The sequence below is a fragment of the Mauremys mutica genome, chromosome 6 (genome assembly GCF_020497125.1).
Source record: "Mauremys mutica isolate MM-2020 ecotype Southern chromosome 6, ASM2049712v1, whole genome shotgun sequence".
NCBI lineage: Eukaryota > Metazoa > Chordata > Testudines > Geoemydidae > Mauremys > Mauremys mutica.
In genome coordinates, this window is record NC_059077.1 from 73725481 (window position 1) to 73742881 (window position 17401).

Genomic DNA, 17401 nt, shown 5'->3' on the forward strand with positions numbered 1-17401 from the left:
TGAAAGTGAGAACAGGCGTTCATATGGCACTTTTGTAGCTGGCTTTGCAAGGTATTTAAGTGCCAGATATACTAAACATTTGTGTGCCCTTTCATGCTTCGGCCACCACTCCAGAGGACAGCCTTGTATGAGGTGAATTGAAAAAGACTGTTTCTTTTGTTTATCTTTTTTACAGTGCAAATATTTGTAGTAAAAAATATATATATATAAAGTGAGCACTGTACACTTGTATTCTGTGTTGTAATTGCAATCAATATATTTGAAAAGGTAGGAAAACATCCAAAAATATATATAATAAATTTCAATTGGTATTCTGTTAACAGTATGATTAAAACTGCGATTAATCACTGTTAATTTTTTTAATCGTGATTAAATTTGAGTTAATCACGTGAGTTAATTGCTATTAATTGACAGCCCTACTTTTTATAATTAAAATTGTTTTAAATATCCAAAATGTTTATTAGCAGCAGTGTACTTGATTTCAGAAATTTGTTGTTTGGGAATTTTGAGAAAAGCATACTGCATACAGTATCCATTATCTTTCTCTGTATGCCTTGGTGCTGATTTTCATGTAACTTTGACTTTAATGCATAACATTCAAGTGAGCTTTAATACCTTTATAGTTCTAAGCACATCAGTTATGTTCATGATTGCCTCATGGTAATGTAAAATCAATATCACATAATTTTCTTCAAAGGCATGACCAAGGTTAAAGTAGGCAAGGAAGATTCATCATCTACAGAATTTGTAGAAAAAAGAAGAGCTGCACTAGAAAGGTAATATGTGTATTTATATTTACTGCATTCCCCTGGTGTATTCATGTACTAAGTAGGCTCTGTATGCCCAGTCTGATCCAGCAGCTTGTACAGTTCTTGGGCTGCTAGATCAGATCCACACAATCTGAATTTTCTGACTGAAGTATGGCCAATTCATTTTACTTTTTAAATTCAGTTGCAACCTTAAAAAAAAAAAAAAAAAGTAAATAACAAAAAAATTCTAAGTTGGATGCCATACTAAAGAGACTTGAATGAGAATGATACCTTAATGATTTCCTACCTTTTCAAATATATTGATTGTGGCAGGACCAAGCAATCCTAGATCATACCTGACAGGTTTTGTCCAACCTGTTCTATAATATAGATGGCATTGTTCATTTATAACTACACTGCATGCTGTATAGTAGTACTGTTAAGTCAGAGCCAAACATGACAGGTCCTTGCCCTAAAGGGCTTACTAGGGTACTGGCCAAAAAAAAAAAAAGACATCGGGACAAGACAGGACATAGCATGAGACTGTTGTTCAAGCAGCAATAGATCTTTGTGTTCCAAGAAAAAGCAAAAAGTAAATTTCTCAAAAGAAAGCAAACATCAGAGCTGTAGATTCATTCATCAGTTACTGATAACGTCACTCATCAAGGGATGAATCTAAAATTGGTTGCCTTGTACTCCTTAGGTTTCTTGGCTTTTCTTTAGCATACCCATGTCTTCTCATTTTCAGTTGCTTTGGTTTTGTAACATTCTCTTCTTGGTATATGTAAACAAGACTTCTCTTAGTGATTTTTTCATAATAGTTTTTGGCACAGGCAGATAATCAAATGCTGGGTGTTTGATATCAGCTTAGGTTTTTTGTGGGGTGGGAGAGGCCGGTAACAACATACACAAACATGATTGGAAGTCACAGCAGAGAGGCAAAGGATTGAAGGGGCATGGAGACTGAACTATCTTCTAACCCTTAGAGGTGATTCCTCCACCTCAGGGGGCTTGAGCATATTGGCAGAATGATTAAGGGAAGCTTGCACTGCTGCTTGCTCTGTGGATAAGGACATTTCCAGTGCTGTCAGGAGCATTAAATTGTTTTAAGTTATCTAATATTTTAATTTTTAAAATCATAGGTATCTACAACGAACAGTAAAACACCCAACCTTGTTACAGGATCCTGATTTAAGGCAGTTCTTGGAAAGTTCTGAGGTATTTACGGTTTTTTTGTTTTTGTTTTTTTTAAGTTCTCCTATTTGTTCTCTAGTTAATAATGGTACTTTATACAAAGTAATATATATTCTCATCTTTAGATATGGAGACTTAGTCCCATAATTTCTTGTGCATTAAGATTAGATTATATCTTCAATGGGATAAGATGTCTCAAGGTACAAAAACAATGAGCTACAGAGTCTCTTGCCTTTACCTCTTATTAAAATGTAGTGACTGAAGTTAACTGACTGCTCACTAGTTTATGGGAAATAAATTGTTCTTCCCAGCTTCAAATGGACAAATGTCCAAGTCACTAAAATACACATGGTACTGCTGTTGGCAGCTTTCAGCATAGAGTTGAAGGATTAAACTGGCATGGAAACAAAATTATCCTCTCACCTATAACCCCTAGATGGGATTCCCCTGAGGTCAAGGTTGAGGTTTGTTGGTGGGGGTAATATGGAGAAGTTTGCATTGCTGCTGGCCACACTATATCTGTTCTGTGGATAGAGGACTTTGGTCACCAGTGCTGTCAATCTAGCACATTTCACAAGCATTAAATACACTTAAAAAATCTGTATATATGACAACAGTCAGTTTTATGGATGCACATAATGTATCTGCTGTAATACTTACTTGTCTAATAAGGCCACATCATTATCCTAGTCACGTTACCCCTACCATACCAAAAGAATCACATCACTGACATGTGCATCATTACTGGATAACTTAAATACTAATTCTAATTCTCATGACGTTCCTGTGAGAGGTAGGTTTCAAGACTTAACTTACATTTAGAAATTAATGTACACAAATACAGCGTGCTCATTTGTACACAACCAAGATACTATCTAAAAGATTTTCATAATGTATTGAAATATTACTATAGCATCTCAATGTATTTATCGTTTTATACTATATCTAAGCTTTTCTGTCTGTTTTAGTAGCAGTTTGCTCTCTATAGCATATAGGTGGCCAGTTAAGGCCTTTGGCTATTTCGTAACAACTTTTGACAAATAGGGTGTTTGTTCCATCTAAATGTAAAGGTACAGAAGAAAAGCAAATGGAAAGTCTATATTTTTCAGTTTTCCTCTGAGAATGTAAAAGTAGTAAATTTGAGAAATTAGGTTCTACTATATTGAAATATATGAGAGTGAAGAAAACACTACATCCTTTTCAGTCCCTCTTGTGCCCAGTTAAACCTCCAGCCTTTTAACCGGTTTGTTTGCCCTTATTTGTCATTCAATTCCAGCTGCCGAGAGCAGTTAACACCCAGGCTCTGAGTGGAGCAGGAATATTGAGGATGGTGAACAAGGCTGCCGACGCTGTCAACAAAATGACAATCAAGATGAATGAATCGGATGCAGTAAGAGCTGATTTTTCGACTTGAATAATGAGACAAATTAATGAGGCTCAACAATTGCATTTTAGGGCTGTAGGAGTAGAAAATGGGATATTAATTTACTTATTGGCTTGGGTTCTCAGCTGCATCAGTTGACCACCATGGTTGTACATGGTTAATTTGTTCCTTTAAAACAAGGAATGTAGTTTGTTATTGGTAACGTAATTCGTACTGCATGTTGTTGTTTTTTTCATCTTTTGCCAGTGGTTTGAGGAAAAACAACAACAATTTGAGAATCTGGATCAGCAACTTAGGAAACTTCATGCCAGTGTAGAAGCCTTGGTCTGCCACAGAAAAGGTAGGTTTTGTTTTAATCTGGGTGTTAATTTTAGTGCCCAGGAGTTAAAATATTTTATTAAAACAAACTATTTCATATCTGTGTTAAATTGAATTTTACTATAGACTTGCAACTAATACAAGTTAGCCAGAGACTCAAAGTATACTGTGGTTTAATACAAAACATACACTAACTTTCCAACTTAAAATTACCTTCATTATTTTATTTAAACTTATCAAACATTTTGGAACTTCTTTTGTATCCCTCAACTTACATTTTATTATCCCAAATGTATACAATTCCTATTATACCCATTAAAAAAGGAATTTTTAAAGGATGCTTTATTGATTATGGCATTGGATTCTTTTCTCAAGAAGACTTGTTTGATTAGTACAAGCTTTGCAAGAGTGAACTGTCTGCTGATGGTACAAAACATGGGTTATATACAAGTTTATTCTACAGGTGATTACCGATTCTGTTAACAGTTACAGGTAAAGCTAAAGCAATTACAAAGGACATATTTGTTTTAGAACAAGGTTGAAGTTTTAACAGTTGATGCAAAATGACTGTGTAGGTAAGATAGGTCAAGAAATGCTTTGTTGTGCAACCTGTATGTCTTATAATGTATAGTTTTTACAGTGTAAAAAGCAAGATTGTGAATTTACAAATTTAAACAAAACGAGAATAAAAATTATTACGTAAATATATGTTCAACATGGTCAGATAAATGCTGCTGTTGAAACTAACCCTTGCATTAAGCCAACTGTACTAAGAATAAGTCGTCATTGCATTTAATTTGTCTTTTAAAAGTAAAACTTGTCAGCTGATTTTTTTTGTCTTATCAAAGTGAATGGGATAGAGAAGAGAGAGCTTAAACCATGGCAGCTCTTCAGCCAGACAGGTTTTTTGTGTATTGGGCTTAATAGTGCTACAGAGTATCAGTTTTAGATTATCAGCAACATCTCCCTAACAGAAAGATAGAAACATAACCTTTTTAAGACAGTAAAATCTTAGTTTACAGCCCTTTTTAACATTTGAGAATGTAGCAAAACTCCAGATAGATGTGAAAACACAAAATACAGAATCTTTGTCCCTGAATCACACTGGAAAATCCTTTAATGATATGTATTCTTCCTCTTACATACCATAACGCTGGCACTGCTAAGAAGAATAGACAGTGGTGTCAAACGGGAAAGGACTTTATTAAACTCTAAGCAAACATTAGCAAGTGTCTACAGAGCATGCTAAGTTTCAAAACTTTTACCAAATGCACACTAGTCCTTGTGCCAAATGTCAGACTAGTCATTTTGCTGTAACCCTATATTAATATTTTTTCCACAATTGGAAGTGTGGAATTTTATCTTAAATTGCTTTCCTAAATCTCAAATGAGGAAATTTTGGTCATGTTTAAAAATTTATAAATAAATAAAGAAGACATTGATTTTCAGGCAGAGATGGTGTTAACACTTCAGCCCTAAAGATAAATATTTCAGGATGCTATGAACACATGAAAATGGAAACTTGCTTTGGTACTGTATAGAGAGTGTGATCAGTGGCTGCTAGAATTTCAAATAACTACCAAAGTTATTTTTTGAAAAAGCCATAGATACATATATTTATTTAAATACCTGAAAAGAAGAAGGAAAACTTGAGTTTTAAAGTTACAAATATTTGTTATCATCATTAGCCCTATTTATGTGGTGCTGCTTTTTACAATCCATTATACCTTAGTTATAAGTTTGTCAAGTTTCCAAATAGATTACCTGTGACATAAGCTAACATGCACATAGGCAATTGTTTATCAATCCTGTTTGTATGAATTAACTCAATACAGCATGATTATTTAAAATGATTTGCATAAAATTAAATATGAAAATGTGTGTAAGTATTTTTGAAGCTAATGTTGAAATATAATAATCTTTTACTGGATTCATATTATACTACAAGTAGGTCATCTTTCATATATTGATGTAAGTGCACCTAATTACAGAGGCACCACCCATATGATTATGGCAGCCTTTTAAAACAGAAACTGACTTGCCCGCTCTTTACCATGAGATTATAATAATTGAGGGTGGAGGGCGAGGAGGAGGCAGCGTGTATTCTGCAGCAAGTACCCTTAAACTCAGTGTCAGTGTTAATTTATTCTCTCATGAAATAACTTCATTCCTTTCCACCCTGTTTCCAAACATGTGCATCTGTGCTTCATAGCTGAACATTCTTATTGATATAAAACTAGTAAAGACATATTTTCAGTTGAGCATTTTTTAGCATAAGTTTTTTGCTTTACTCTCCAGGCAGCCTGGCTCCATTCACTTGGTCTTTGTTCTTGCAGTGTTGCCCAGTCAGCCTACCTCAGAACTTCCTTTCCCCCGTGTGTGCCAAGGAAGTGGGGAGCATAGCCACACTCAGCTACACGTTTTCCCTAGTTCCCAAGGCCTCAGGTGATGCACTGTTCTCCAGGCAGCTTATTTTATCAATCTAGATTTTTGGCTCCGTCTGCTCCTGGCTATCAGCTGGGCTCTGGCTCTGGCTCTGACCTCCACAGTGCTCTATTGCCTGGCTCCATAGAACTGTGCAATGAGTGTGCACTGTAAGCCAGGTAATTTGCCCCTTGTGGGAAAAGCTGGCGAGTGAGCGAAAGCTGCAGCCGGGTCAAGGAGATAGAGAAAAATGTGGATCACCTAGCCTGAGCAGATAGTGACTTCTGTGGTCACAGAATCAGAGAGTCCATGGGACCCTGAGTGAGGATGAAAGATAATGCCTCTCAGAGCTGTTGTTTTGAGCTGTCTACACACCCAACGACAACAGTATATGGTTTTTAAACTCAGTTCACTATTTCAAGATTTTTCTCAAAACCATGAAGACTAGAAACTTATTTTTTCAATGAAAGCTGAGATTCTCTAGCATAGTTCTGCAGTTCCACAGAATACATCAGGACACAGATGATGATCAAAATTTTTTTTACTCATAATTCAGGAGTAGAATTTTACAGAACAGGATTACAGGATAGGCATAAGGGCTGGCCTTCACAGGCCAATGCGTGGGCATTTGAGCCTAATGTTTTTACTGTTATCTTGAATTTTGTTTTGAATTTTAAATTTGGAATTCTAGGATCCATAACTGTTTTTCAAAAAAATTAATGTTTTATCTTCATCCTGATTTGTTTGCTTAAGAGAAATATTTGAATGTATACAGTTCAGGCCAAAGCACAGAAAAGGAAACCTTTTAGTTTCCTCACTTTCTCCAGCCCCAGTACTTAACGATTTCTTCCACTTAGAGTTATATACTTGATCCTGATACACCATACTCCTTGACATGAGTTTTGCTGCAGAGAAAGGGAAGTACTTAACCCCCTGTATATGGTTATTTCTCAGTGCCTTGTTTTTGTTTTTGCTATATATGCTTTGTTTTCTCACAAGCTTTGGAAAGGGTAAGTTAAAAGTGTAGATATATTTTCAGAATTGTATTTAGGTGGAAAGTTGAATTATTTTAAACACAGGCCTATCTCTGGGGAACATGGGTGGTCTTGTCTCAAGAACCAGTCTTTGATAATCTATCCTTTCTAATAGGTAATTTGTAGCCTCATTATAAACTCTAGGAGAAAACCAGAATACTACCTACTTACTCCTGGGGGAATTCTGCACCACAATATTTTAAAACTCTGCATATTTTATTTGTCAAAATAACACAATATAATCATACCAGTTTCAATTATTTTGGTAATGTATTTCAAAATACCTGTCAATAAGCATGTCTGTAACAATACAGACCAAAAAAAAAAAAAGATTCAGGAAATGTTTTTTGACAAATAGATTCTTTACTAGGCATATTAAGACAGAACTTTGAGTAATTCATTTAAACTACAATACAGAAATGTATTTTCTGAACCTCTCAGAATCAGGGGTAATGGAGGAGCTGAGGGAGAGGGAAAGAGCCTGGGAGTGAACCTGGAGGGTTGTTAGGTGTGGGTAGGAGAAGTATGGAACAGGGTTTATTTTTGTGGGAGGATTGTTAGGGAGTTGGGTAGCCTCCCTCATGCAGACCCTGGGGTTAACCCCTACTCTCTCCCATTTAGTCAGGCACATCTGCCCCTGTCCCCATGTGGCCCCGCAGCCCTCCTCCAATTCAGCCCCTGGCTTAGTGCTGTCTCCCCACTTGCTCCCGAGACCAGTACCAGGTTTACAATGGCTTTGGTGGTACCAGGCCCACGCTTGGAAGGGGCCCACAAAAGGTTAATCCAGCCCTGGCCACAGAAGAGTCAGCAACTTCCCAGTGATGACTGAAACACTCAGCAGCCGAGAGACTGAAGCACACAGGGACTGGGTATTGCAGGATGTACTGAGAATTGTAGTTTGAACGTCGCTGTGTTCTGCTGGGGCCCTGGAACCTGCATTGCCAGTTGCACTACTAGTCCCAGAATGCCCTGCGCCATGCTGCCCGCAAGGAAATGGTCTGGTTCAGGAAGAAGGTTCCTGGAGCTGATCCCGCTGCACCCTCCCTCTCCCATGGGGCACAGGATCGGGGCTCGTGGCTTGCTCCCCCACCCCTGTGTCTCCACTGCTCTCCTGGGGTGTGACTCCCAGTGTGCAGCCCCCTGGCAACCCTGATGCCCGGCTGTGGGCTCCTGGGCACTGACTCAGTCCTACAGCTTCATGGCTCAGGGGTGGGGAGTGGTGGTCTGTGGTCTCCAGAAGCTGGAGGGGCGGCGACAGCCGGGCTGGGTAGTGCTGGCTGCCACGCCCCCTGCCAGTGGGAATGCCCAGAAATGCGTTCCCCCTGGACTCTGGGGAGGGGGCACAGCACAGTTTTTGAGGGAAAGGGATGGTTGTGGGGCAAGTCCAGGTGCAATGGGGGAGCTGGCGGTGACTCTAGGGAGGGGGGGATAGAAGAAGTGGAGTGTGAAAGTGGGGGTTGATGGGTCAGAGGGTGAGGAGAGTCTGGGTTGAAGGTGGGAGGTTGGCTTGGGGGGGGCAGCAGAAAGGAGGGAGATGATAGCCCTGGGGTGAAAGTGTGGGGGCGCAGTAGGAGGGAGATTGAGGAAAGCCTTTGTGTGAAAGTGGGAGTTAGTTGGGTGGAGTGAGGACAGTAGGAGGGATGGGAGAAAAGCCCCGATGTGAAGGTTTGGGTAGGGGTTTGAGGCTGGATTGTGGTAGCCTCTTTGGTAATGTGTGTGCATCTCTGTGGCCCTTTCTCCCTGCAAAAGATGGGCACCAGCAATTTTCCTCCTCACATTGGTCCCCAGTATTTTTACTGTTTCACTTGGTCATGAGGGATGGTGAGGCAAAGGGAGAAATAGGCTAAAGAAACTAGCTTTTTAAAAAGTTTTGTAAACATTATTGTATCAAAGTAGAAAATGAAGCTTTCAAAAATGTATTTACAAAACATAAATTTGGGTGGAGAAGATGGTGTTGTGGAGATGCAGGTGCAACTCCACTGACTTCTACATTCGGGCTTAATATGGCTCATAAGTGTACTAATTAAGCACTTGTGTTCAGGGACCCAAGCAGGCTCTGAGTGCTTAAACAAAAAAGACAAACTAACAAATAACCCCCACCCACACAAACCAAATTCAAGAGTATCCTGGGTATATGGATGCTAGCCCAGTTTATCTATGGGCCAAGTGGAGGTCTCAATCAAGTGTGGCTTCAAATATGTTATGTTTTTGAATAAATGTTTTCATGCCCATCCTGGCAGTATTACATTTACTATGGCACCAATGGTGCTGTCGCACCAGGCCCACACTGAGAAGGGACCCACAAATATATTTGGCACCGGGCTCACAAAAGGTTAATCTGGCCCTGCCTGAATCCATGCCCCAGTCTGTCTCTCGGGCCCCCATTCCCCCCTCCTTCCCCCCACATATTAGCCTTTCTGAACCACAGTCTGAGACTACCCAGCAACCCCATGTGCCCTGCTCCATCCATCCCGTGCCTCCTCACCTGGTCCTGCTGTGAGGAGTGCAACCTCTTTGCCTTCCTCTCCACCGGATGGCTGTCCTCTCTCCTGGCTCCACAGCAGACCATGATGGGTGAAAGGTATATCTGCAGTGTCTCTCCAGCAAAATCTATATTCTTGGAGGGGGAAAAAATCTGCAGGGGGACGTGAATTGTGCACAGTGGCTTAGACTTCCCCCAGGAGTAACATCTGAAAAACTTTCACACTGAATTTTACTCTTGTCTTTCAGAGCTTTCAGCCAACACAGCTGCCTTCGCTAAAAGTGCTGCCATGTTAGGTAACTCTGAGGACCACACTGCTTTATCTAGAGCTTTGTCTCAGCTTGCAGAAGTTGAGGAGAAAATAGACCAGTTACATCAAGAACAAGCTTTTGCTGACTTCTATGTGTTCTCAGAACTGCTCGGTGACTACATTCGTCTTATTGCTGCAGTAAAAGTAAGCTCTGTTTTAAAAATGCAACCTGTTTATCTTGCTGCAAGACAGGATTTATGTTGAAGGTCGCAATTTCTTCACAGGCTAAGAATGCATGGGCAATAGAAGGGAAAGTAAATGCAGAACTGTTGCAAGGAGAGCTGTGACTTCAAGCTAGCGTTGAAAATCGCTAGGGAGAAATCCCCCTCTTCCAGTATTGATGCATCCCACTATATAAGCTGTTGTGTAATGTGGATTAATCAAATTCAGGTTCTCCAACATCCCAAACATTGTATACACTTAAATGGAGAATTTATATAAGTGAATGATAGTCCTAGGAAGTGTTTATTGTATAAGGACATTGTACTGTTTAGCATGGTGTGCTTATTATATTTAGGTACATAAAATATTAGCTTGTAGTGGAACACAAGACTTATGGGTCTGTACTTTAAGACAAAAGGTGTTTTTTTATGTGCCTAGAGGCCTTAATGTGAGATGCCAGAGACAAAAAAATATAAAATTTAGCTCTATTAGAACTTAAAAAGCATTGTAGGAGTGTTCAGTGAGGGTGTAAACTGTGCTATCTGGTACCAGTAGCTTTTGATTACTATTGAAACACTCTTTTACATCCTCAACAAGTAATTTATTTGGATGTATCTTTCAACATTTTATCAGAAGTTATGTTTTGGTTTAGAAATTACTTCAAGCTTATGAACACTTAAAATTTAATTCTTACTACTTTGATCTGTTTCCACCAAAACATGTTACCGGACAGCTGAGTGGCCTATAAAAGCAAAATCGGTGGTCTAAATGCAGATTCTAACAGATTAGTGTTATTGTACTAGCCCTCCTTAATTGACAGCCTTGTCAACAGACTTGGGAGAGAGAAAGGACTGAATGGGTATGGAGACTAAACTGTATGTTCACAGGAGATGGCCCCTTGCATGTACGCCTTAGTCTGTGAATATATAGAGGACTTCATTCTGCAGTAGTCAGATAATTTTTCTAATACAGTTATTATGAAAGGTAAGACAGTTGAATTGGGAGACATTTGCAAGGTATCTGATGCAGAGTAGGTCTTTACTTAGTCATTTCCTGTTCCTTAATTTTGCAGCACATTGACATAGTTAGTTAACATGATACTTTAAAAAAAAAAAATCTGTTGCATTATTACACTTACAGGGTGTGTTAGATCATCGAATGAAATGTTGGCAGAAATGGCAAGATGCTCAGGTCACTTTACAGAAAAAACGTGAGGCTGAAGCAAAGCTCCAACTTGCCAACAAACCTGATAAACTGCAGCAAGCTAAGGATGAGATAAAGGAGGTAATCATTAAGTTGAATGCCTGACTACCTATTTATATTCTGAAGGCCTAAATTTTCCATTGATTCATTCATCAGCATAATGCACTACTTTTATATGGATTTTTATTTATAAATCACTTACACATTTGCTATTTTCCATGTTTACTGAAATTGTTAAAAGGAATTATATTAATTAAATAAAAATGTGCACAATTGTTACACCAATATGAAATCTGTAAGGTGCTTTTATTCTCTCTTACAGAATGGGTTGCGGGGGACAAAAACATGGAAAAGTTTAAAAACATTCTTTACCGATTGAGTCAGTTTACTTCTATGCAGTCAAATGACTGTCTTCTGGCTTCTAAAACCAAAATGTATTGCTACAGTCAATTTAAAATAGACTATTTAAAAACTATTTCCATGTTTTCCTTATTGGTGCAACGTTTCCGCCTATATATATACATGTGCGTATATATGTGTGTGTGTGTGTATATCTATGGTATAATTTCAGTAAAAGTACTTAAATATAACATGTTGAAGTTTGTCATAATTTATACACTTTTTCTGTCATGCTTCACCAAGGAAATTGAAGAGGTAGGACAATTTTTTTTTAAATTGAATTAATACACATACTCTAAAAGAGTGTGTACCAGCTTTGTCATCCAATTGTGGGAAAACATCACTGCATAAAAGAGCTTAAAATCTTCAGTTGTTTTGTTTGGCTGCTTCATTGGTCACTAATCACAAGCTGCTTTGTTTTTTCTGCACTTTCACAGTGTTTTGCCTATTAGACTTGAGGAACTTTACAAATAGAACTTGGCCTTCTCCACAAAATATTATACCACCCACTGGCTCTCCTGAGTTATTGACTTTTAGGAGAATCAGTGATTGTCCACAGCCATGTTCTCAATGGCTGCTGGACAGTTTGGTGACGTCACTGCCATGCACAAACTCAAAACAGTGAATTACCAAAAAGAGGAAACTCTCTATGCTAATTACACCAAAAAAGATTTTTAAAAAATTCTATTGATTTTACACCAACAGAGATGAAGGACAGGGCTGGCCCACTTGGCCCCAAAGCAGGATTCCTTTTTTCCTACTAGGAAGTATTTCTTCACAGGAGAAAGATTTGTTGCAGAAACCACAATTCCAAACATTGATTTAATTTTATTCAGATTATTGAGCCACACTCAAATAGCTAAAAACCACTCCAGAGTGTGCATTAATACTCCTTGTTAACTTCTCAGGCATGATGCTGAAGCCCATGAGGGGCAAGATCCTCACTTGCATCTCAGCCTCTTTATACCAGGTAAAAGGACTGGAGTGGCATATAGGGACCCTAAAAGCTCCATTTCCAACCAGGGAAGGATTCCCCTGGAACTGTAGAAGATGGCTGTAAGATTGACCTCCATTGACCCCTTCTCTCTTCTCCTCCCTCCCCCCAAGTACAGAGGGCATGCTGAGCGCAGGGCTGGCGGTGGAAGATCTGTATTGGAACTGGGATACAGTACTGTAGAGATACTAGGCAGTGCTGCAGCCCATAGGTTAGCTCAGGGAGGCTGCCATAACTTGACAGGTCCCCAGGCATGCCTAGGGGCTTGTCTGTCTGAAAAGCTATTGTGTGGCAAGCTGGGGTAAATCTACAGCTCACTAGCATGCCACACACTTAACTGGTCATGTGGACCAATGCACAATAGAGTGCATTGACCTTACACAGCCAGTTACTGTGGTGCATGCTAGTGCACTATAGATTTACACTCCAGCTTTGTGTGCACTAACTTTTCATCTAGGCAAGCCCCAAGTTAATGCTGGGAGTCTCTCCAGAGCAGCCCAGGAGAGGGATGGTGCAAAGGTGGCTCAAAGCCAAACACTGCACTCTAGGCTTTGAATTCTGTAGTGCACCACTTAGCGGCACAGCATAGAATCTCCCCTGAGGTGTACATCAATAGCCTACTGAAGCATGTCTTGTTGTGGCTTATTGCCTATTCCATGTCAGAATGGGCATCTGAACAGTAAAGATAAAGGAAATTAGAATAAATGTACTTAAATGTTAACTTTTTTATTTTGCTGTATATCTCCAGCTATAAAACTGTTCAAGCATTGTTCCTTGATGCAAAATATATTGCCGTCATCCTTTGCTATGGTCTTAGTACTGAATATCACCTTTTTTATAGAATTATCTGGGGAGAGGGAATAGTATTTTCCTCTTGGCAACCTAATATAGATTGATCTTACTAAATTTTTGGTATGTTTGACCTGTTGGTTGGTTTACAGAAAGATGATTGTATCAGGCAGCTGATCTCTCCCCCCCCCCCCCCCCCATGCTTCAGTTACCTCTTGAAACTAAATTTGTCAATCTCAACCTCTGAATGTTTCTTAAAACCTGAAGCCTCTTTGTATGAAAGTGTAATAGGCTGCAAGCATTGAGAATTGCAAGCCTTTTTTTCTATCCTCTCAATATACAATCAACAGCAGCTGTGCACATTGTAGCTCAGTTTGTGCAGGCAAGAGAGCAGATTCTGAAAACTGGCTGCAGCAGTTATGGACAGGGTACCATACCTGGCAATGCTGTACGTTAAGTTCTTTGAAGGAGTCAACAAACATGTGGACAAGGGTGATCCAGCGGACATAGTGTACTTAAATTCCAGAAAGTCTTTGATAAGGTCCCTCACCAATGGCTCTTATGTAAATTAAGTTATGGGATAAAAGGGAAGATCCTTTCATGGATTGAGAACTGGTTAAAAGACAGAGAACAAAGGGTAGGAATAAATGGTAAATTTTCAGAATGGAGAGGGGTAACTAGTGGTGTTCCCCAAGGCTCAGTCCTAGGACCAATCCTATTCAACTTATTCATAAATGATCTGGAGAAAGGGGTAAACAGTGAAGTGGCAAAGTTTGCAGACGATACTAAACTGCTCAAGATAGTTAAGACCAAAGCAGACTCTGAAGAACTTCAAAAGATCTCACAAAACTAAGTGATTGGGCAACAAAATCTCAAAAAATATATACTGGCTTTAGAAAAGGTTCAGAGAAGGGCAACTAAAACGATTAGGGGTTTGGAACAGGTCCCATATGAGGAGAGATTAAAGAGGCTAGGACTTTTCAGCTTGGAAAATAGGAGACTAAGTGGGGATATGATCATGAGTGATGTGGAGCAAGTGAATAAGGACAAGTTATTTACTAGTTCCCATAATATAAGAACTAGGGGCCACCAAATGAAATGAATGGGCAGCAGGTTTAAAACAAATAAAAGGAAGTTCTTCACACAACGCAGTCAACCAGTGGAACTCCTTGCCTGAGGAGGCTAGGATTATAACAGGGTTTAAAAGAGAACTAGATAAATTCATGGGGGTTAAGTCCATTAATGGCTATTAGCCAGGATGGGTAAGGAATGGTGTCCCTAGCCTCTGTTTGTCAGAGGGTGGAGATGGATGGCAGGAGAGAGATTACTTGACCATTACCTGTTAGGTTCACTCCCTCTGGGGCACCTCGCATTGGCCACTGTCGGAAGACAAGATACTGGGCTGAATGGACCTTTGTTCTGACCCAGTATGGCTGTTCTTATGGAGCTTTCTCCATAAGCTCGGGATAACTAGTGATCCTGAACCAGGCTGTATGTGGCAGTGAAATATTAATGGCATGCTACTAAGTATGGCAACTTAAGGTTTTTAAACTTTTTAGGTAATTTAGTTTAATTGGATGCTCCTTTTACAGGCAGTGCCATCAAAGGTTTCACTAAAGGATGTTTTAACTGATATAGGAAGAGTTTGCTGTGAATAATGGGCTCTTGCTAACAAAACTTTCAAGTCTGTATAATCCGCTCTAAAGGAGGAGATATTATTAAATGATAGAATTTTTTGGCATTCCTCAATGTAAAATATAGTTGGATTGACATGGCCACTACCTTGAGTTTCCCTAAAATGTTGCTTTGTCAAATTTAAATTAAATACTCTTACTTTTCAACTCCAAGCAAATAGCATTTTGTTGAAATAAAATGCTTTCTCTCCTTAATTTATTAGTGCTGGTAGATTATAGATAGAACTGTCTACTTATTCTAGGTATGTGAATGAGTAACAGCATGTCTTATCTATGCACGTTTTTCCTTTGCCAGTGGGAGACAAAAGTTCAGCAAGGGGAGAGAGACTTTGAACAGATCTCCAAAACCATACGCAAAGAAGTAGGAAGATTTGAGGCATGTATAACTGTTTTACAAATTCAGTGACATTCTCATTTTCTGTAATGATATAATAGCAATATGGTATTCTAAAAAATCGGTTATTTATGTTGTTCTACCAGAATTAATCTATTTCATTTATTAACAGAAGGAACGAGTGAAAGACTTTAAAACTGTTATTATCAAGTACTTAGAATCATTAGTGCAAACACAACAGCAGGTAAGCTAAACTTTGTGGAACTCATTCCAGGGGTTTTGTTACTAACCTAAAATGATGCTCTGACTATGAGAATTTTTCAATTATAAATGGTGTTAGTAAAATTTAGTAAAATTAAAAACTGACCTCATTCTAGGTTGGATTTGGAGGGGTGGGAAGGAGACAGCACTACACTTATATGAATATTGGTGCTGTCTTTCATCCACGTTACTACTGGTAACCTTTTTTTAACTTCCCTCACTTCAGTATATTTACAGGGGGAGAAAAATGCTCCTAGTCTTGTTTTTTCTATCACTGATTAACTGAAGTAATTTAGTCATGTGTGGATGGGCTGCAGACAGTTTGCTTTTTCTTGAAACAGCCACATTGGACTTGTATGCAAAAACTGTAAGAAAATATAGGTACTCTCACTCAAGACACTTGTATGCTTCATAATCTCAAAAGTAAAATTGGAAGCATGGAATTTTTTTAGTCATAGAGTAAAGTGTTTATAAATTATTATGGAAGGGGTGTCTATTTTAGTTTTAGAAATTGAGTGTTTGGATTTTAGTTTATTCACCTGACAGATACAAATGCTGAATGTCGAACAACAGTAAAATTACCTTAAGAGTAGGTTCAGTTCCCATGTGCGTAATGTATAAATGCTATTTCAGATGGAAAACCTTCTTTCTCATTACATGTAATGTATCCTAATCCTCCATTTTACATGAATCCAAATTCTTTCAAAGTATCTCACCCCATCACATTTGCTAGAAGTGGAGTGGGAAATCTGCCTAGAGGAGAGCTACTTTTGTAAATATATGCATGCTTATTGTGTAAAGACAAATGACTGAAGTGTCAACTTTTAGAGATTACTCCATAGTAATGAATGGATTTATGTAAACATTACTACTAGGTGCTTTCCTGCAATTGCCACGTTGGCAGAAAATGTGCTTTTGGAAAATGCTGAACTTCTTTTTTTTTTCTTTTTTTTCTTCCTTTTCCTCAAGCTGATAAAATACTGGGAGGCATTCCTACCTGAAGCCAAAGCCATTGCCTAGAAAGGAGAATATTCCAAACCAGAAGACACTTTGGATGTTTGTCCCGGTTAAGCTAAATTCCACAGTGAAATCACTTTAAAATCATTCAAATAAACCACTATATATTTTATGAATTACCATGTCTTTTTTTTATATACTACAGCATTTTATTAACAAGCTGCATGTCCTGACCCTCTTTGAAGTGGACTGTGGCATGATATTCTGCAATATTTTGCTGAATTGAACACTATTGTGTCTTAATACTTGCACTAAAATGTGCACTGCAAGGCCAGAAAGTTACGATATTTTTGTTCTTTACAATACAATATGTTCTGTAGTATGTTTACCTGATCTTTATTAAACAAATTTAATTGCATTGATTAATGTTCACTTACACATTCCTGTACAAAATCATGATTTTGTGATTACAAAAATAAAGGGATGTACCTTGTGAAAGATTAGTTATACATTATTTTTACCTTCATTTTTCTATAACATTAATAATTTCGTAGATTACTTGGAAGTGGCAGTTCTAGTAAACTGGAGATAAAATTTTAGAAACCACTGACAGGAATTGTAGTTCTAAATTAACTATTTCAATGAAAAGTTGTGCCAGTACATAAGATAACCGTTTCTCTGAGAAGCTTACAATCTAAAAATGGCAACATCAT

The 17401-nt window shown here is 38.5% G+C and overlaps 1 protein-coding gene across 3 annotated transcripts in view; it reads left to right on the forward strand.

Annotated features, from left to right (window-relative positions):
- SNX2 (sorting nexin 2) overlaps positions 1–17182 on the forward strand; it is a 51631-nt gene extending 34449 nt beyond the window's left edge. For 2 of the 3 annotated variants that reach the window (XM_045020967.1, XM_045020966.1), the window contains exons 7-16: positions 698–776; positions 1892–1967; positions 3220–3333; positions 3574–3667; positions 9834–10039; positions 11198–11341; positions 11903–11914; positions 15432–15512; positions 15643–15714; positions 16701–17182. In XM_045020967.1, the coding sequence (XP_044876902.1) occupies positions 698–776; positions 1892–1967; positions 3220–3333; positions 3574–3667; positions 9834–10039; positions 11198–11341; positions 11903–11914; positions 15432–15512; positions 15643–15714; positions 16701–16751 (929 nt within the window). In that variant the 3' untranslated portion in view covers positions 16752–17182. The remainder of the gene's footprint in view (positions 1–697; positions 777–1891; positions 1968–3219; positions 3334–3573; positions 3668–9833; positions 10040–11197; positions 11342–11902; positions 11915–15431; positions 15513–15642; positions 15715–16700) is intronic. The other variant, XM_045020969.1, reaches the window with a different exon arrangement.
- The last annotated feature ends 219 nt before the right edge of the window (positions 17183–17401 follow it).